General features: G+C 40.3%; 1 protein-coding gene across 1 annotated transcript in view; it reads right to left on the reverse strand.

Moving 5' to 3' along the window:
- pamr1 (peptidase domain containing associated with muscle regeneration 1) overlaps nucleotides 1–22,869 on the reverse strand; it is a 67,308-nt gene that overhangs the window by 1,222 nt on the left and 43,217 nt on the right. Inside the window, exons 9-13 of the mRNA XM_034176847.1 lie at nucleotides 17,531–18,352; nucleotides 17,251–17,427; nucleotides 13,249–13,315; nucleotides 12,907–13,136; nucleotides 4,140–4,498 (exon numbers count right to left, since the gene is read on the reverse strand). Coding sequence (XP_034032738.1) covers nucleotides 4,140–4,498; nucleotides 12,907–13,136; nucleotides 13,249–13,315; nucleotides 17,251–17,427; nucleotides 17,531–18,352 — 1,655 coding nt within the window. The remainder of the gene's footprint in view (nucleotides 1–4,139; nucleotides 4,499–12,906; nucleotides 13,137–13,248; nucleotides 13,316–17,250; nucleotides 17,428–17,530; nucleotides 18,353–22,869) is intronic.

Raw genomic sequence — 22,869 nt, forward strand, 5'->3', positions numbered from 1 at the left:
AAAGGTCATTAGTAACACCAATGAGATTGAGGATAACTACCAAGCAAGGCTTTAAACCAGTTTGTGGAATGAAAACGAAAGCAGAAACTTTACTTTTTTTTTTGTTCCAGAACAGAACCGTTTATTCAAAATAATGGTAACTGGTTAATACCTCTTTTTTCCATTTACAATGACCCAGCAAGGGTCACTTCTCCCTGTCGTTTAGTTGTTGTTGGTGGAACAAAGCGCTGGCATCCTGTGTTTCATGCTGAGTAACACACCCGGAGCAGACAAACATCAAGGTACTTCTTTAAAAACACTTGGACCCATATCACCTCTTATTCACATTAATAATAATAATCAATTTCATTTATAATGCATGTTTTATTAATAAAAATCCCAAAGTGCTAAGGGAAAAAAAATAAGTAAATCCAAGGATAAACAAGAGATTTTTAACTTTATACAATACAAATCATGTATAAATTTAAAAATAAACTTTTGCCACAACATGTTATTTTTTATTTAAAATGAGGGAGTCCAGCTATAATTTGAGAAGAACATTAGTATTTAATAAATTAAAGACACAAACTACTGTAAAAAGTCATTGTGTTTCTGTAAAAGGTGTAAAAAGTTAGAATAACTGCTAGCATTAAATGATATGATAGCATTAAATTATCTGGCACTTTAGTTGGCTTAAAAATACTTTATAAAAACAATATCATTACTTATTATAGTATGAAGAATTAGGTTTACTGAGTTTGTTACTCTGTTTTTTTTTTTTTTGTTTGTTTGTTTTTTTTTACTGTGTTGCAGTATTGTATGTTCTGTCGTGTTGAGATATTTTAGTTCACTGATTAATCTATACTGTCTCTGCTTGTTTTTTGTTTTTTTTGGTATATGTTGTTATGAGTGTGTACAGACATTTTATATACATATGCATATATTTTGTTTATATATATATATATTGTGTGTGTGTGTGTGTGTGTGTGTGTGTGTGTGTGTGTGTGTGTGTGTGTGTGTGTGTGTGTGTGTGTGTGTGTGTGTGTGTGTGTGTGTGTGTGTGTGTGTTTATAAGCTTGTGGTTCTGCCTACACCCTTTCGGCACAAAACTGGGAAATTGCCTACGAGTTTTTTGTTTTGTTTGTGTTAAATGAGATACTTGTTAAGTATGTGTGCTGAATAAATTCCTTCATTCATTAAAAACAGAAAATCTTCAGATAAAAAACAGTCAGCAGAATAGAATAAAATCAAAATAAAATAATAAAATGGAATAAAAAGACTAAGATGTAACAGATTCAAATTATTTAGACATGTGATAGGCCTGTCTAAACAGATATGTCTTGAGGCTTTTTTTTAAAGCTTCAACAGTTTGTGAAGCCCTCAGATGTAGAGAGAAGGAGTTCAAAATATGAGGGGCAGCTGAACAGAAGGCCCTGTCTCCGATGGTGTGAAGTTTGGTGTGCGGGGGACAGAGGAGATTAGTATTGTATGCTCAGAGGGAACGGGAGGATGTGTGGGGAGTGAGGAGGTCTTTGAGGTATGTGGGGGCATTGCCATGGATGCATTGGTGGGTGATGAGAGCAATCTTAAAATGCATTCTGTAGGTGATGGGGAGCCCATGAAGGTTATGGAGAATAGGTGTAATGTGTTCCTATTTATGTACTCTCATCAGAATTCCAGCTACACTGTTTTGCATGTATTGGAGTTTTTTTCCAGAGATCTCACAGAGCAGGGAGTTACGGTAGTCAAGCCTAGAGGAGACAAAGACATGGATGAGTTTTTCAGCATCAGTGAGGCTGAGGGAGGGACGGAGCTTGGAGATGTTTCTGAGGTGGAAGAAGCAAGTCTTAAACAGGTGATTGATGTGATTGTCACATGTGAGGTGAGGGTCCAGTCTCAGGTTCAGGTTCCTTTATTCGTACCCGTAGGTAAATTAGGTTTGCAGTTCAGAAGAGAGAGTCTCACACCAAGGTTAGTAACAGTAGTTGAAAGACGGATGTCTTGACTGGAGAAGGAGATGGTGGTTATAGTGGATGATTGGACCTGATGGGGGGTGTCGATTTGAATGGCTTCTGTTTTGGAGCTGTTTAATTGAAGAAAGTTTTGATTCATCCATGCCTTTACTTCCTCCAGGCAGGAGGTGAGGGTGGTAAGCATAAGAGGGGGTGATAATGAAGAGGAGGAACATGCCTGTGTAGAAGAGGGGTTTAGATCTGATGACATGCCTGCTGATGACATGGCCCAGTGGCAGCATGCACAAAATAAATAGTAATGGGCCAAGGACAGAACCTTGAGGTACACCACAGGAGACAGGGGCTATCTGGGGCCTGGCATTTCCCAGGCTTACATACTCAGTCCTGTTGGTGAGGTAAGATGAAAACCAGTCCAGTGCAGTGTGACATTAATGGTGGGAGATGGAGGCAAAGCAACCAGCTGGCATTCATTTGCAGTCACAGTGGCCATTTTACAGTGTCAAGAGACAGATGGTCACTATAATGCTAACTAGGAGGGGCCAAAATTGGTGAGAAGTCTATTTTATGTAAATGCTGATTAATGTGACACAGTGACTGCCAATCCGAGTGAAGGCAGCACAAAGGCAATGTAGCAAATGTTGATTGGTTGTGGTTTACTTTTAAATTTACTTAAAAAGTTCATATTTAAGCTGTGAACCATCAAGCCTCAATTACATTTCCTTGTCATAAGTGTTTGATAAAGTTTTCTGAATCATTGCCATTTTTTGTGTATATATCAGCAGATATATTGGTATTGTAATTTTTTTACTCTCTAAATCCATATCAGCCTAAATCCATATCAGCCTGACTCTGTTGGGGTTAACATACCATTTTGTTTTAAACTGAAGAAATTGCTTGGATGAGTGGTGAAACGAGTTGAAGACTGTCTGAACAAGACGTTTCGCTGCTTTGAAGTTAATGTGTTAAGGTGCGTTTACACATAACCAAGACGCGTTACGAATGTCATTTTTCTGTCATTCGTGACACTTTCCTGACATTCTTAATGTGACTTAACGCATCTGAATAGGTTTCTTAATAGGGCGTGTTGGTGCGTGATATTCTTGATATTCGTGGAGCATGTTTTTGCCTGTCAAAAAATCTTCCACGAATGTCACACACCACCCTCATTTCGTCTCATGTCGTGGAGGTCGCAACTGAGCGTACTGATCCGTCTTGATGAGTATTGATCCTTAATAGAACGTGACAACGTTCATAGTGGTTCCTGTGATGGTTCTTGGAGCCCAAACTGTCACGCATTATTACGAAGTGACACAGAAACTGTCAAGTTTTGACACGACTTGTAACGCAGCATCACATTTCACTGCGCGCCATGACAAATCAGTTTTCTGTCACGTGCGTACAATTAAACGCGGCTCCAAAGGTCATTCCACAGTTCCTGCTGAAGCTCCTCAGGACGCTCCTGCAGGTGTTCCACCTGCTGTTGTAACCGATGTGTGGGAGAATGAGTCTGAGCCAGAGGAGCGAGAGGAGACTCACGTGCAGCCAGACATCTCTGCACCTCCTCCAGTCCAGCGGTGGATGAAGCGCGCACAGTTAAACCCTGCTGCACCGCATTCAGTTTGATTGCTGACACCAAGTCGGCTAAAAGTCTCATTTTAGTGCTCTTCAGCGCACTCCTGCAGGTGTTCCACCTGCTGCATGTGCCTGATGTTTGGGAAAATGCGCGAAACAAGAGCCACATGTAGCCACACATCTGACTTTATCCGTCTCCGTCTCCTCCTCTCTGCGCCACTCCATGGCACAGAGCCCAACTACACATGCAGTCACAAAGTACTTCTGAAAAACTGGAGCGATCTGAATTTGGTTGGATGAATATGGGTGTGTGGAGACAATTCACCTCGTTCACAATGTGACAGAACTTAACGATGCGCTGTTACGCGCAATAGCATGCAACAACGCGGAACACGATTCTTGACCTTGCATAATGGTTCCTGATAATTCTCCAGCAACACGTGCCATTAATCGTAACGTGTGGTAACAGGTTGCAGCAGTTCCTGAGGACACCTGACGCCTCTGCCCCGAATAATCACATTCGTGATCAGAGGCCAAGAATGTATACTTCGTGGCATTTGTGACTTGTCGTCGTTATGTGTAAACGCAGCATAAGATAGATGACCAGTGTCTTACCCTCAGGTGTTGAAGAGCTTTATTTTCCCTCTGGTCATCACGGTAGTGCTTCCCCACCACCACCTTGATCTTAGCAGAAGTAAGTGGATACACTTTCCTTAGCTCTGTCACGCAGTGGGCTGCAACCACGACACTTCTTTGGTTCACCAGGGCCCCACTACACACCAGCTGCCAATCAGAAGCCTGGTTGTTGCTGTCCGTGCCCTCTCTGCCATTCTTCTTCAGGGATTCAGCCTGGCTGTCTGCCTTGGTCACCTTGGTCTCAGCTCCATTGGCCGATCGACGGTAGATGGCTGCCAGCCAAGGCCAGTCAGCCTCTGCGTGCCTCTCTGGGTCAAAGGTTGGATGCTTCCCACACACTGCCAAAGCAAAGGTGGCAGGGTGAGAGGACAGAGCCGGAACAATGATGATCCGGTAGATAGAGAGGGGAAAAAGAAGATGGGAAAAATTAGACTCACACTGAGAGTGAGTCAACAGTTGGTACCGTGGGACTGTTCTTGAATTGTTTGTGCTTTCAGATAATCCTGTTCATCACTTAGTCAGTTCCCATTTGAAATATCTCAGTAACAGGAATTTCTGCCTACCACATTCTGATTAGTGATTTGTTCTGTCTTATTTCATCAGACTTGCATAAATTATTGAGTGGGTCACACCCCCCCTCGATCCACCCAATTATAAAATGGTAAAGAAATAGAATATTTTAATTAATTCCCAAATCTGTTTCCTGCTGTTATACCAAAAGATGAAAAAAGACTAAATATTGAAAATTGTTGCATCTCCCATGGGCAGTAGATGTATTAACTATTCAGTTTGGACAAGGAAGACTAAACCTGACTGACACCATGCATTAAGTAGACTATAAATATCAGTTGAACATTTTTTTTTATCAACCTGGCTGCACATATAGTAATGGTATATGCCAAAACTGGCAGAACCAATTTCATATATATATATATATATATATATATATATATATATATGTATATATATATATATATATATAAATATATATATATATATATGTATATATATATATATATATATATATATATATATATATATATATATATATATATATATATATATATATATGTATATATATATATATATATATATATATATATATATATATATATATATATATATGTATATGTATATATATATATATATATATATATATATATATACGTATATATATATATATATATATATATATATATGCAATTTGATCTTGCAAGACAGATAACATAGTGCGTGGGTGAACATGGTGTGTGTGCGTTTGTGACATTCACCTGTTCTTCTTGATCAGCCTATAATGTTTTATTTAAAGCTGCCAGATAATTTCTATCAAACAGGGCACCCACCAGGGCCACCGGAGCAGCCAGACAAACCGCTGGGGGAGCAGCCCAAGCACAACCCCGACACACACACCCAGACCCCCCTCCCCCATGGAGGCACAGGAAACACCCCCCCCCCCCCCCACCCACCCGCAAAAGGGGAAGCGTGCAGGGAGCCGGCAGCGGCCCACAGGGAGGCACCCCGGCACCATACCACACAGGCCACGATCCCACAGGAGGGGAGCAAACAGTGTGAGGGACGAGAGCAGACACACCCAAACCCCAAGACCGGGCAGGGATCACCAAGCAGACAAGGGTGAGATCCGGCCCCCTGACGAGGGGCAGATCCAACACGCCCACAGCTAGGACACAGGCGATAGACTCCTACCCGAGACTCTCCAACACCCAGCCATCTATCCCCTGCAATCAGGTGACATATGGTTATCCCATTGGCCTTGTTCTGGACTCCTCAGGACTGAGACACCTGCATGCTGGATCATGCTGAGGGGTGCACGACACATGGCCATTGTGTCACAGATGGTATTCCCTAAGAATGAAAGTCTCTCTGAGTCTCTCAAAATAACCACTCATTTTGACACAAAGTCTTTCCAGTGGCATCTAAGGATTCTCTGGAGAGTGTGACAAAGATATCCAGTCATCCTTCTACAACCCCTGGAAATAATTATGGAATCACCGGCCTCGGAGGATGTTCATTCAGTTGTTTAATTTTGTAGAAAAAAAGCAGATCACAGACATGACACAAAACTAAAGTCATTTCAAATGGCAACTTTCTGGCTTTAAGAAACACTATAAGAAATCAGGAAAAATAATTGTGGCAGTCAGTAACGGTTACTTTTTTAGACCAAGCAGAGGGAAAAAAAAATATGGACTCACTCAATTCTGAGGAATAAATTATGGAATCACCCTGTAAATTTTCATTCAAAAACTAACACCTGCATCAAATCAGATCTGCTCATTAGTCTGCATCTAAAAAGGAGTGATCACACCTTGGAGAGCTGTTGCACCAAGTGGACTGACATGAATCATGGCTCCAACACGAGAGATGTCAATTGAAACAAAGGAGAGGATTATCAAACTCGTAAAAGAGGGTAAATCATCACGCAATGTTGCAAAAGATGTTGGTTGTTCACAGTCAGCTGTGTCTAAACTCTGGACCAAATACAAACAACATGGGAAGGTTGTTAAAGGCAAACATACTGGTAGACCAAGGAAGACATCAAAGCATCAAGACAGAAAACTTAAAGCAATATATCTCAAAAATCAAAAATGCACAACAAAACAAATGAGGAACGAATGGGAGGAAACTGGAGTCAACGTCTGTGACCGAACTGTAAGAAACCAACTAAAGGAAATGGGATTTACATACAGAAAAGCTAAACAAAAGCCATCATTAACACCTAAACAGAAAAAAACAAGGTTACAATGGGCTAAGGAAAAGCAATTGTGGACTGTGGATGACTGGATGAAAGTCATATTCAGTGATGAATCTCGAATCTGCATTGGGCAAGGTGATGATGCTGGAACTTTTGTTTGGTGCCGTTCCAATTAGATTTATAAAGATGACTGCCTGAAGAGAACATGTAAATTTCCACAGTCATTGATGATATGGGGCTGCATGTCAGGTAAAGGCACTGGGGAGATGGCTGTCATTACATCATCAATAAATGCACAAGTTTATGTTGATATTTTGGACACTTTTCTTATCCCATCAATTGAAGGGATGTTTGGGGATGATGAAATCATTTTTCAAGATGATAATGCATCTTGCCATAGAGCAAAAACTGTGAAAACATTCCTTACAAAAAGACACATAGGGTCAATGTCATGGCCTGCAAATAGTCCGGATCTTAATCCAATTGAAAATCTTTGGTGGAAGTTGAAGAAAATGGTCCATGACAAGGCTCCAACCTGCAAAGCTGATCTGGCAACAGCAATCAGAGAAAGTTGGAGCCAGATTGATGAAGAGTACTGTTGGTCACTCATTAAGTCCATGCCTCAGAGACTGCAAGCTGTTATAAAAGCCAGAGGTGGTGCAACAAAATACTAGTGATGTGTTGGAGCGTTCTTTTGTTTTTCATGATTCCATAATTTTTTCTTCAGAATTGAGTGATTCCATATTTTTTCCCTCTGCTTGGTCTAAAAAAGTAACCGTGACTGACTGCCACAATTTTTTTTCCTGATTTCTTATAGTGTTTCTTAAAGCCAGAAAGTTGCCATTTGAAATGACTTTAGTTTTGTGTCATGTCTGTGATCTGCTTTTTTTCTACAAAATTAAACAACTGAATGAACATCCTCCGAGGCCGGTGATTCCATAATTTTTGCCAGGGGTTGTAGATCACTGGTTCGCATCCAAGTCTCATTTCCCACACAAAACGGGACCTAAATGAGGCGCACGACAACTACACGCCTACATTGTGACTCATTAAAAAAAAAACTTGATGTCAAAATGTGCGTACATGAATACAAACTTTGACCCATGCGTGCCAATACTTTGGAGAGGGTGAAGTCAAGCCAGATAGTAGGAGTCATAACTTAAATCCTCTTAACAGTACATGTCATACATACAGATATTTTAGCATAAATACACAAGTAGCATTTTTGTTGTGATAGTGAGTCAAAATTATCTATATGGACAGTCCAATTGTTAAATATATAAGGCAACTCAGACCTTACATCAAACACACATTAAATATTTCATCAGCACAGCTGCTAAAATGTAAATACATTTGTGGTGGACATGAGAGGATTGATTATCACAATCATTTCGACAAAGTGTGAAGTACTTCCTGCTACTACTGGAATGCAGCAAATCATTTCCCTTCTTCAATTTTTGATTAAAAATAGGCCCATGTTATTTTTGCTGCTCAAATTTCATTCGGAGAGATTTTATTTGAACAAACAACAGCAGTGTTGTGACATCACAGGAGCACAAAGGATTCTTAAAAAAAATATGACAAACAATTGTCTACTTATTGTCTTATTTGGAAGGTTTTATGCTGGTTCTTCTGGTGAGTTTGTTAAAGTTCTGTCTACAAGTGATTGTGATGTCGAGGCAACATGCAACACCATAAGTGAATGGTGTTGCATGTTGTTGTGGACTTGTTTTTGCCACCGAGTGTAACTCCCTGAATTTATTGATTTGTCTTTGTTTTTTTGGGGGGGGGGGGGGGGGGGTTTGATCTTACCTCACAAACAAGTGCTTGGATTTCTGTTTTAGAAATGTATTTTTATAGTGCTTTTCCTCTCGGTTGCTATGATAAGTACACAGTTCAGGATTCATGTGTATTTTTGAATATTCATGGGGCATTCTGCATCGACCATTTGTGGTTGAATGTGGGTGTGTAGACGGTGGGTTATAATGCATTCAATTACAGGTAGCGTATGATTTATAATGAGGACTTTCCTTATAGGTTTGTGGACAGATGGTTTAATAAGTCTATTTTTTTGGGGGGGGGGGGGGGGGTGTACATATAGTTTTAGTATGAGTCCTTTGCAATGCTTTATAAAGGAGACTCCAGGATCCAAAACACTTAGAGCTTCTCTCACTTGCAAACATCAATATAATCAATATATAAAAGGAAATAATAACATTAGGAAAACATTCTAGAAAATGTTTCCGGTAACCATAACGTTAATATAACAACATATAACGTTCACGTTATGTGTTAGCTGGGCAGGCACCATCCCCACAGTGAAGCATGGTGGTGGCAGCATCAAGCTGTAGGGATGTTTGTCAGCAGCAGGAACTGGGAGACTAGTCAGGATTTAGGGAAAGATGAATACAGCAATGTATAGAGACATCCTGGATGGAAACCTGCTCCAGAGCACTCTTGACCTCAGACTGGGGAGATGGTTCATCTTTCAGCAGGACAGTAACCCTAAGCACACAGCCAAGATATCAAAGGAGCTGCTTCAGGACAACTCTGTGAATGTCTTTGAGTGGCCCAGCCAGAGCCCAGACCTGAATCTGATTGATCAGCACGGTGGCAACACTTATTCATGAACAGCCACCTGTAAGTCGCTCTCCTTTTACAGCACAATATTTCTTGGATTACTTTGAGAAGAAAATAGAAAACATTAGGTTAAACATATCCCAGCATGCCTTAACCCAGCCACTACACCGTGCTATTGAGGTGGGCACCACTACTGAGGTATTAACTAGATTTACAGAATTTGATAGTATCTCACAAGGCGTGCTGACAAAAGTGGAATGTCTACAAAAAGCATAACCTGCTATCCCATACCAACAAAACTGTTTAAGGACCTTTGGCTGACTGTGCTGGAAATGATTAATCTCTCATTAACCTCTGGATCTCTTCCTAAATGTTTTACCCTTTTAAATTAAGTTTATTAAGAAACAGAGCGGGACGCGGCTTCAACTTTATCTAAATTAAACTAGTGGCTGGTAATCACCTTAGTATTTCTTCTGTTTTTCTTGTTGCTTAATGCTGACACATTATACTGTGTTTGTTGTCTTTTTGCTACCTGATTCTGTTTTTTTCTCTCTGTTTGAGGTGTGGCTCCATCCAGAGATGGGTGTGGTGTCTTCTGCAACCCTCCCGTCCTGTGCACTAGCAAAATTTCCTGTATATTCGTTTTGTCAATTGATTTGTAAATTGTGTCAGTAGCATGGCCCAAGCAGAGGGTCACTCCTTTGAGTCTGGTCTGCCTGAGGTTTTTTCCTGAAATCATCAGAGGGAGTTTTTCCTTACTTACTTACTTTTTCCTTACCTGTGTGCTTGCTCTGGGGGTTGGTAAGGTTAGACCTTAAGTTGTGTGGGCCGCCAGAAGAGGAGGTACTGCTGGCCCACCACCAGAGAAATTTTTCCATTAATTATTTCTATAATTTGTGTATGTAAACAACTGTTTTCACGTTTGAACAGAAATTATGACAGTTGTATTTATAATAGTTTCTAAAGGACTTATATCACTATATAAGACACTCACACATTACATAGCCAGTTTGCTGGATTATAGTTGTATATGCATCAGCATATATTTCATAATTTTGATTTTCATTATATTCTAAGTTGATTCACTGTGCCCCGTGAATTAGTGTCGGGGGCACAGTGAATCAAAAATTTAAAAATCGATTTTAAACACCTGTAAATTAAACTTGAGGAGACATAAATAACACAGCCTTATAAACAATAACTTGCTGTATTAAATTTACAATAGAATGACCTAAACCTATGCATAATGTGTTTATGCTGCCATAAAAACAACATTTCTGATCCACTGTGGCCCGGCTTCCCTTACCCCGTCTCTCATCTTTTGACTGCCAAGATAGGTTCCAGTCCCCTGGCACCCTTGATTGGAGTACATTGGGCATAGAAAATGGATGAATCTATTTTTGAACATTGTGAGGCATTTTTCAACATTTTTGTGAACTTCCCGACAGGGAATGTGCAATATTTTTTGAAAAAAATGAGGTATATGTAGAGCACAAATATCTAACATCTGGTGCGGTTTGTTGCGAACACACACACACACACACACACACACACGCACATATATATATATATATATATATATATATATATACATATATATATATATATATATATATATATATATATATATATATATATATATATATATATATATATACACTCAACAAAAATATAAATGCAACACTTTTGGTTTTGCTCCCATTTTGTATGAGATGAACTCAAAGATCTAAAACTTTTTCCACATACACAATATCACCATTTCCCTCAAATATTGTTCACAAACCAGTCTAAATCTGTGATAGTGAGCACTTCTCCTTTGCTGAGATAGTCCATCCCACCTCACAGGTGTGCCATATCAAGATGCTGATTAGACACCATGATTAGTGCACAGGTGTGCCTTAGACTGTCCACAATAAAAGGCCACTCTGAAAGGTGCAGTTTTATCACACAGTACAATGCCATAGATGTCGCAGGATTTGAGGGAGCGTGCAATTGGCATGCTGACAGCAGGAATGTCAACCAGAGCTGTTGCTCGTGTACTGAATGTGCATTTCTCTACCATAAGCCGTCTCCAAAGGCGTTTCAGAGAATTTGGCAGTACATCCAACCAGCCTCACAACCGCAGACCACGTGTAACCACACCAGCCCAGGACCTCCACATCCAGCATGTTCACCTCCAAGATCGTCTGAGACCAGCCACTCGGACAGCTGCTGAAACAATCGGTTTGCATAACCAAAGAATTTCTGCACAAACTGTCACAAACCGTCTCAGGGAAGCTCATCTGCATGCTCGTCGTCCTCATCGGGGTCTCGACCTGACTCCAGTTCATCGTCGTAACCGACTTGAGTGGACAAATGCTCAAATTCGCTGGCGTTTGGCACGTTGGACAGGTGTTCTCTTCATGGATGAATCCCGGTTCACACTGTTCAGGGCAGATGGCAGACAGCGTGTGTGGCGTCGTGTGGGTGAGTGGTTTTCTGATGTCAATGTTGTGGATCGAGTGGCCCATGGTGGCGGTGGGGTTATGGTATGGGCAGGCGTCTGTTATGGACGAAGAACACAGGTGCATTTTATTGATGGCATTTTGAATGCACAGAGATACCGTGACGAGATCCTGAGGCCCATTGTTGTGCCATACATCCAAGAACATCACCTCATGTTGCAGCAGGATAATGCATGGCCCCATGTTGCAAGGATCTGTACACAATTCTTGGAAGCTGAAAATGTCCCAGTTCTTGCATGGCCGGCATACTCACTGGACATGTCACCCATTGAGCATGTTTGGGATACTCTGGACCGGCGTATACGACAGCGTGTACTAGTTCCTGCCAATATCCAGCAACTTTGCACAGCCATTAAAGAGGAGTGGACCAACATTCCACAGGCCACAATTGACAACCTGATCAACTCTATGTGAAGGAAATGTGTTGCACTGCATGAGGCAAATGGTGGTCACACCAGATACTGACTGGTATCCCCCCCAATAAAACAAAACTGCACCTTTCAGAGTGGCCTTTTATTATGGACAGTCTAAGGCACACCTGTGCACTAATCATGGTGTCTAATCAGCATCTTGATATGGCACACCTGTACGGTGGGATGGATTATCTCAGCAAAGAAGAAGTGCTCACTATCACAGATTTAGACTGGTTTGTGAACAATATTATGAGGGAAATGGTGATATTGTGTATGTGGAAAAAGTTTTAGATCTTTGAGTTCATCTCATACAAAATGGGAGCAAAAAACAAAAGTGTTGCGTTTATATTTTTGTTGAGTGTATATATATATATATGTGTGTGTGTGTGTGTGTGTGTGCGTGCGTGTATGTATGTATGTATATGTGATTTTGAGAATAGCTATCATTACTGTTATTACTGTTGGCTTCCCTCTGTAGTTTATATTTCCATGTCCTGTGACAAGAGCTAAGAGAAACTGTAGTTCTCTGCTGCCCTCACCTGGTGAGCAGGACACGTGACGCCCACTCCACTTGCCAGTCTTCAGACATGTCCTTCGAGGACTTCCGGAGTGCTGGTAGAATGGAGAAGCACATTCATACTCTATGTGTGAGTAAAGATGGTGGAAGCCCTGGGGCAGCTGGGGAAGCACTGTTGGACCTTTAGTGGGACCATCAGACTGGAGCTGTCGACCCAGACCCGAGGAGTAGAATTTGTGCACTGGTGTCTTTCTGAGAGAATAAGTACATAGTTTTGAATGTGACTGCAAAAAAACAATATGGTGCTGTACTCTGCCTTCACAATTATGTTTATTGACTGATTTTAATGCCATGGCAAACGTACCTGAACGAGAACTGAGGTGGCAGAACTCTCTGTTGAACCAATTCTGACACTTTGGGCTCCCGGCAAGCTGCAAATCCAAATACAACATACACAAACTCAATAATTCCAAAAAGCTTTTTAATTATAATTACTGGACCAGTGGCAGAACAGTGTTAATTAATCTGTAATACTTTGGAGGATTATTTAATCTTTTTAGCGCTCATGGTGGAGAGCAGCAACAGACGCCAGCAAGGCTAAGATAAGACATGAGTGGTGTAAATGGTCAACACAGCTGAATGTGTAAATGGTTAACAATGTTTTCACCTCATACATCAATCTAAAAGGACAACGTTTGGGTACACCATTTAGTGAAATATGTAACAACAATTTCCTGTTTATTTCTTTAGCAAACCTCCTCAGAAAGAATTCCTGACTGTGTTCAAAATAAAGTCATCCACAGAAAAAAAAAATAGCTAAAAAATATAAGAATATTATTATTATTATGTAGTCAGTCTACTCTGTCAGCATGATCCTGTCAGATCTCACAAGCTGAGCAGAGTGGGTCCTGGTTAGTACTTGGATGGCAGACCTCTTTGGAAGACCAGGGACTGTGTTTCTCCACATAATAATGGAGATGCATCAGAAAAGACATCCAGTATTAAACTTGAACCAACTCCCAATGTCGTTCTGCGCAGGGTCTGCTATGGCAACCTTGTACAAGCAGGAGCAGCCAAAGCATCATTGTTACGAGTGGCACAGTGCCTTAGTGGTTAGCCCTGTTGGCTCACAGCAAGAATGTTGTGGGATTGCAATCCCACACTGTTCTTGGGACATGGGAATTCCCACCTGGTGTTTTCTGTGTGGACTTTGCATATTCTCCCAGTGTTCATGTGGCTTCCTCCCAGGTCCTCCGGCTTCCTCTGCTTCCAAAGACATGCAGGTTAGGTGAATTGGTAACTGTAAATTGTCCATAGGTGTACATGCGAGTGTGAATGTGTTTGTCTGTCTATATGTGGACCTGCGACAGACTAGTATCCTGTCCAGGGTGCTAGTCCTCAGCCTGCTCTCTCTATGACTGCAGGCTTAGGATCCAGTACCCCGTGGACCTTCATTGGAGCAAGTGGGTATGGAAAATGAATGAAATATTATTATTAAGCACTTATCTTAACAATTCTGCACAATAAAAAGCGTTATAATGTTTTAATAAACACTGGAATTATTACCCTATGAGACTCTGACCACCCTATGGGGTACACATACACCTTTGTGGATGTAAAAGCAAAGTGGCCTCTTATGTGTAGGCATGTGTGCGTGTGTGTGGAGAAACTGGGGGGAGCTGACATTTGCTATTTGGTATGCTTATGAATTTTGGGTCAAGGATGAACACAGAGAAAACAGAAAGTTGACAGGACTAATATTTTTGGAGAAATTACACATATTAGGTAACAACAGTGAACAATGGATGTTGATAATGTTAATCAGTCCCTGGTAACCAGACAACCTCTGAATAAAGGCAATATCTCAAACGTGTCAGTTGTAAAACATGACATCAACTAAATGTGTAACATAATAAATACAATTATTGACAAAACTTTCTTATTTTAATTTCCTGCACTTTCAGTTAAAATCATTTTAGAAACGTTGCATATTTTATTACCACCCTTGAAAAATGTTAGCAACCTATTTTATAAACTCAACCCAATCTAGAGCCCGTGGATCCCCACAGGCAATGCGCTAGTAATATTTTTAATTTTGTTGTATTTTTTTCATGTGTATAGCATCTGCATCACAATCAATTACCCTATAATCCAAATATAATATATTGTTATATATACTGTGTGTGTGTGTGTGTATATATATATATATATATATATATATATATATATAGTTAACATAATTAATGAATAATACCTCTTAAGCTGGTCTCACATTGCAGATTAGATTTTTGAGAGACAAATGGATACGTTTGTAGTGCAAAAGCCTGAATCAGGGCCTGAAATGGGGTGTAGCGGGTGTTAATAGGTGGTAAAAGTACCATTGTACATCATTCTGATGGAAATTGTTTAAACATGTTCAAGAATATTGTGATGTGGAGACACATCATGATCGATAACAGTAAATATTTGGTCGTCATTTGCGCAGATATGTAGTAATACTTAACAAAAGTGAGAGCATGTGAGTGATGCAAATGCAGATAGAGGACAGTGTGTAGTGAAGAGGTGGGATTGTGTTTGGACTGGCATATTGTAAGAAACTGGAACTTTCGCTCAGAACTGTGCATCTTACTTTATTTTTACAGACGGCTTTGTTGTTATTTCATCTGTGCCTCTTGAAACACATTAATTTCTGCTTGAATGTGGATTTGGCTGCCCAGTTATTTTGATGCCACACTACAGTGTAAACTAAAATTAAAATACAATGCAGACTGTGTTATTATTGGAGCAAACAGTGTGAAATGCAATAGACCAGGCAGTTAAACTTACTTGTCTGTTTGTGTGTGTGTGTGTGTGTGTGTGTGTGTGTGTGTGTGTGTGTGTGTGTGTGTGTGTGTGTGTGTGTGTGTGTGTGTGTGTGTGTGTGTGTGTGTGTGTGTGTGTGTTTTCATAGACTCCCCATACGCTAACCTCTTCAAACCTCCTCTGGAAATATAACAGATCTATAATCCCATGAAAAATATTTTGTACTCTTCAGGAGAAGACAGTTTTTAGATGTTAACAGATATATTTATCTTTCCGGGAAAAGTCTTGCTCTTACTGCGGACGTGCATAAACTGTACACAGAATCATTGTGCATGTGCTCAGAGGCTCTCATGTCATGGGGGATGGGGCTGCATTCAAAATTTTTTGTAGTCTGACCTAACCTGTTGTATCATAAAATACCGTACTTTTCAATGCTATTGTAATAAATCATGCCCAGCTTCCTCATACTTGGAGTCGGGAAGGCAACCAGGGCCAAAAATCAGCAGGGGAAGACCAGCTTTATGCCCCATTCACACCAGACTGAGACCCATATAAGACCTACAAGACCATGACATGTTGTCAACTCTCCTAAGTCTTGGCTGGTCTCCAGTTTGAACTGTAATTTACATTTATACCAAGCATAGATTGAGACTGAACTGTGCGAGTGAATAACTTAATATCCGCAGAGTCAACTGAGAGTCTATTACGACCAATAGGATCAGGTTGGGAGTGGGTTGGGACCTGTGGGAATTACCGAGACCAATTATGAGACCTATGTGTCTTTTAACCGGTCGCACAACTGCTTTGAGTGTTTTAAACAGTTCAATACACTTGCGCACCTATTGGAGACCATTGGAGAGTGATGGCGACCAGGAGGGATCTTTGTGCCGATCATGAAAACCCCACTTTGACCAGCCTGCAACCACGGTGAGAACCAGTGAGAGTGACAGCGAGCAGAGGCCATTTTTTTGATCTCACATCGTCGTAGGCTCGGTGTAAATGGGGTGTTAGTAATAAAGGATTATTAACTGAGCCTGAGGTCTGAACGGGAAACTATCAGACCAAGGTGTTTATTATATGGCTATTTTATTTATTATATATATATATATATATATATATATATATATATATATATATATATATATATATATATATATAAACGCAAATGTACGGTATCGTCCGAATATGACAGCTGCTGATGGTTTACCTGTTCGCTTTCTTCACCTCCATGAAGAACTTGCTAACAGATGGTCCGGTCGTTAGCTGGTAAACTTTCAATCTGTGTGTTTTTCCGATGCTGTTTAGATATTTATGGAGTATGTTCATGTCTGACTTGGTTTTTCTAATCGTGTTTTTAGCTTCGTGGTTTGCAACGAATATGCTACGTGCTGTGGACCGATTGTCATGATAACCGGTCTGACAGACTGGAAATCAGACAATCGGAGCATGCGTAGCATCGCAGCCATATAATAAAAACAATTATTTGCTCATGCTGCAACCAGCAGTAAAGCAAGTATAAAAATGAAAATGGAAATAAAATAAAACAAAATAAAAATGAGAGCACCTCTGACACACAGGGGTTGTTTGCCACTCCAGCTGCCGTCTGGCTGGCAGGTCCGGCGTGCATCACCGCTGAGGGCGTAGGAGTGATTACAAACAAATTCAACTGTCCGAGGCTCCATCCCCAGCACCAGCTGATGGTAACCATGGTAGAGTCGAGGAACTAGTGGGCAATTCTTCTCTGAAACAATAATAATAATAATAATAATAATAATAATAATTAATATGTGAGGGGGGATTTTAAAGAATCACAGCAGTACTACTACATTTTTGATTCGTCTTACCAATGATACTCTGGTTTCCTTCTTTCTTCTTTTCATCTTTTTTCTCCTCCAGCTCTTTTTCTGCTTCCTCCTTTGTTTTCTCAACAGATGTTTCCATTGTGTCCTTTTTTGTTTCTTCAGTTGGTTTACCTCCTGCTCTGTCGACAGTGTGCTGAGTAATATTGACTGTTGAGGGAATGACTCTCTTCTCTGTCTCCAGGGAACCGATAGTGTTGTTGTCCTCCTGGATGTCATTGTCACCGTATGTAACAGTGTCATTGTGCGTCATTTCCGGTTCAAATGCCTCCACCGTGTTCTCTCGCTCAGATATAACTATCCGCACTTTGGTGTCGTTGGGTCCGATTTTGTCCGGATCCTGTTTTCCATTTACCTGCTTGTCTTTGCGCTCCTTGTCTTCTTGCCCTTTGTCTTTTATCACCACGACTTCTGTGACGTCTGTCGTCTTTCCGGTCTCTGATTCTGAGTTTGAGCGGTCTTCTTTTTTCTCTTGCAGCTTTACTAAATCTGGCTCTTTTGTTTCAACTGTGTTTAAGGTGTCGTCTGTACCTTTAGTACCTGTTGTTTCTTTGCTAGTCCCGCTGGTTTTTTCAGCATTACTTTCCTCCAGTCTCGTCTCACCCTCTGGAGTTATCCCGGTATATTCATCGCCTCCTACTACAGTTGTGTTCTTGTTTCCTATGCTTGTATCTTTTTCTTGAACACTTTCCTTTTCTCCAGTTGTATTCTCTTGATCTTTCTCTGTCGTTTTGCCAATGTCTTTGCTGCTGTACTTATCTGTTTCTTTGCCTGTGTCCTTTTCGGCTTCCATGAGTGTGTTATTCACTGGGGACAAAGAAGACAAAAAAAGCTGAGTGTAAATCTTTCAGGTAAAAGTTGAATAGCGGCAGGGGCAGGACCAGAGGGGCATCAGCCCCAACTGAAATCCGACTGGCCCCTGAAGTGCCCTAGTCTTCTCAAAATAAACAACAAATGCTTAGATATTTTAATTTTACTGAGTGGAGAACAGAAGGTGGCAGCAGTGCACCATTAAAATGGATGCCAACAACAGCAAAAGAAGAAGAAGCTACAGTAAAAGAAGAAGAACTCCCAAACCACCAATCTGACCCATAATTTGTGTTACGTTTGTATGGATGTTACCACCACCCTGCGTAACTGAAACTGGCCCAATCATTGCCCAACTCTGCCAATGAATGGATTATTATAATGACCTTCCGGATAGGGTATTTTCAATTTTCAATTTTGTGTCACTCATAAGTGCAGGCCAGTTTGTTTCTGCTATGTATCTCCTACACGTCATCTTTGTCACCATGATTGTTTTGGTCTCACCCACACCTCGCGGCTTCTGACAGTTCATTATGATTGCCAAAGTCATGTCTAAATCCATCATGAAACACTGTTTTAAAGTGCTGACCTTGGTCACATCATCAGATAGTCTGAAAATACACCCAACACATCAATTAATAACAAAAATAAAACTACTTCTTCTTTGTGTTTGTTGGCTGATTGCAAACCACCTTGAAAGGTACATACAATACCCAGTGATCTACTACCTCTGCAGCTGGATTTGGGTGAAACAAGAACTTCCCAGAAGAATTCAAAGAAGATTGTGGGCATACATAAAAACTGTACAAACATCCAGCAGGCCATTGTGTTGTACAAATATATAGTAACCATTTTTAAAAATCTGCTGTGGAACGATAGAACAATAGAACAATAGAACAATAGGAACAATAGAAACCTTTGCGGCATATGTGGATATGTATCATTTGGAAACATCGTGGTCAATGGACCAACAAAATGGCACATGTAGCCAGTGGTGGGCACAGATAACCAAAAAATTATCTTCGATAACAGATAATCAGATAACTGAAAAGTTATCTTTGATAAAGATAAAACAATAAACCACCCAAAAATGTATCGGAAGTTACAGATAACCGATAAATTCCAATATTACCTCTGACACATCTACAACTAGTAGTAGAACAAATTTAATAGCTTATAATAATATTAAAAACAACAACAGACCCCAACAATGAGACCACACTTTTCTTTCAACATTTGGCCCCTGCTGGAAGCTCTTGTTTACTACAGAGCTCCCAGCACAGAGGCACCCCAAAAGCAGCCATAAAGCCAACTCCCTATCAATTATGGCACTCCGGTCAGGTGCAGGTCTTGAAAAATAAAGTCATGCTGACTTATGGTTTTGATTGTAAATAACATTAATACCGATAGAATAACTCCATTAATGTCAATTATGTTGTTTGTACAAAGTTAAAATATAACATATATCTTTTAATGTTGAATGCACTAATTCTGAGGTTTTGTAACAAACAGACAGATCGCAAAGGATTCTGGGTAAAAGTGCCTCTGCTAAACACTGGCTGAGTCTCTCTTTTTGGAGCGAGGCGGAGGGGAAGGCAAAGGGCTACAAATCCCTCCATTTGGAGGGGTAGGAGGAGCTTACTGCTGTCTCTGAAAAAACAAACATGGTGCCGAAAGAGCCACATAAATGAAGCGGATTTCATTACAAATTACGCTGTTTAGAAAGTTATAACTTGCCAAAAAACTTTACAGGCAGTTGTCTATGACAGCAACATGTATGCTGCTGGATGCATGTTGCGTATGTTGTCGTTCTGAAGAATATCGTAACGTCGCTCATGCGCTGCGTTATAATGCACATACACACGAACGATACGATAAGACACTTTTATATCTCACAATGGAGAAAATCATGATAAAGTGTAAGCACGTTAATTTGTATGTTCATAAATCTTTGGATAATATCAATCCCTGCTGCTGGATTTCAAGGTGTGTAACGTGTGTGTATTTTGTAAACAAATGGAGCCCTGAACACACTCATCTAATAAGCTTTCAGGCAGAAAATGAAAAGTTTCATCAATGGGAATAAGTTGGAAAATATATAGACACACATGTATATGTGCAACACATAACCTGACGTCCTAATAGACTGATATTATTTGTCAAGGAAATTTCTAAAGGAAATAAGGCTGGATGCAAAAAATGGGAGAATTTGAAAAAGAAATAAGGTTGTAATTCCATTAAAAAAGTGAAACTTGTATAATGTACGAGGGCTGTCCGTAAAGTATAGGTCCTTTTTATTTTTTTCAAAAACTATATGGATTTCATTCATATGTTTTTACGTCAGACATGCTTGAACCCTCGTGCGCATGCGTGAGTTTTTCCACGCCTGTCGGTGACGTCATTCGCCTGTGAGCACTCCTTGTGGGAGGAGTCGTCCAGCCCCTCGTCGGAATTCCTTTGTCTGAGAAGTTGCTGAGAGACTGGCGCTTTGTTTGATCAAAATTTTTTCTAAACCTGTGAGACCGCCGCGACGCTCCGTCACAGGAAAAACACCTCTGTTGGAAGCCTTGAGGACAAGTTGGAACATCTCCAGCTGATAAACAATTTCTCATATACTCACTCCACTGAAAGCCATCAAAAGCCAACTGGATTTTAACAAATGGTTATCAACACGGAGGTGTTTTTCCTGTGCCGCCGCGCCGCGTCGGCTGCGTCCCGACGCGCGGACCCGTCCGCATGTCTTTCATTAAAAAAATCTCCTTTAACAGTGGAATATCCGGATAAAATGCTGAAACCGACTTCTTCTGAAACGTCTCTGTTCTCTCACGACGTCCTGGATCAATAGAGCCTGAAATGTGGAGGTTTTAAGCTTGAAACAGGCTGATGACGCTGCCTGAGAGCGCTGCACGACGTCTCGCACCGTGAAAAGTCCTTAAAGCGACAGAATCACCTCAAAATCTCTCATCAGCTGTTAAAATTTTCACTGAAAACCAGCTTAATTTTTCGAACCATGTCCACTTCAATGTGTCTCACAGGTTTAGAAAAAGTTTGATCAAACAAAGCGCCAGTCTCTCAGCAACTTCTCAGACAAAGGAATTCCGACGAGGGGCTGGACGACTCCTCCCACAAGGAGTGCTCACAGGCGAATGACGTCACCAACAGCTATGGAAGAACTCACGCATGCGCATGAGGGTTCAAGCATGTCTGACGTAAAAACATATGAATGAAATCCATATAGTTTTTGAAAAAAATAAAAAGGACCTATACTTTACGGACAGCCCTCGTATACATTCATTGCACAAAAAAAAAGCCATTTGCAAAGCCAAAAAGTTGATTTGACAATCATCTGACATAACCGGGGTCAAAATAAATAGAACACTGCCATCTACTGGTTTCCACATGCTTAGTGAACACTACTGACCAGTAGATGGCAGTAGAGGCCTTGAAAACAAAATTCCAGATACAGTAATCCCTGTCTGCTACATTTAAAATGCGTGAAATTTAACAAACACAAATAAAACCAACGTCTATAAACACAGATAATATATTCAAGAGAGTTTTAGGCACTAGAGTTTAATGCTGTTGTCCGTGGAGCCTGAACAGAGTGTCTGAAATGCATTTGTCCTGTCGTGATGTACTCACAAATCCTTAAAAATGAGCACATTACTTTAAAACTAAAACATATATCTGATATTTTCACTTAATAAAACTTCAGACATGACAGTAATTTTAAATAACTTGTCCAAAATTTGGTTGGTTAGAATTTGAACCATAAGTTAAAAATTTATGCATCTGGATGACTTAGGTGATATCGCCAGCTTATTGGCATGGTGTTAAAGGAAATGGTTTTTTTCCTTTTGGGGCTGTTTCTCTTTTGTTTGCAGAGGATTGAGATGCTTTTTATACAAGCGGCTCTCTTCTGTTTGTAAAGGTTATAGCTGTGCGTCTGTTATAAAACTTTTAACAGGTGAGTGCTAAACTAATTTTAAAAATGCTTGTCGCTGTTCAGCTTTGTTTATTTTGTTTATCGGTTTAAAAGTTATCGTCGGAAGATAATTGGTCCGATAATGGTTTTTAAAGTTATCTAAAAAGATAATCCGATAAAGAAAACATTATCTTCGATAATTATCTGTTATCGGATTATCGGAAGTGTGCCCACCACTGCATGTACCACATCTGAATTGTTCGCCTACTACTCGCTCACTTAATTCTAGCGTGTGATACAGTACTGTTGGGTGGTATGCACTTATGTCGCTTTGTACAATATTTGGATCCAGGGTAAGACATAACCAAAGATGATACTTTGCTTTTGCCTAAACTGCTTTTTAAAAGTATACAAACTGAGAAAAAAAATATATTTGGTGATGTACTTTTCCCCAAATCTGAAAGTATTGCCAACAGCAAAGGAATGGCAGGTTAACTGCATACACTTTACTGAACATGAACATAGATACACTTTAGTGAACATCAATTTGTACGTAGATGTTAGACATATATAGATGCCCCCTCTGTAAAAA

The sequence above is a fragment of the Thalassophryne amazonica genome, chromosome 8 (genome assembly GCF_902500255.1).
Source record: "Thalassophryne amazonica chromosome 8, fThaAma1.1, whole genome shotgun sequence".
In the NCBI taxonomy this organism is placed as follows: domain Eukaryota; kingdom Metazoa; phylum Chordata; class Actinopteri; order Batrachoidiformes; family Batrachoididae; genus Thalassophryne; species Thalassophryne amazonica.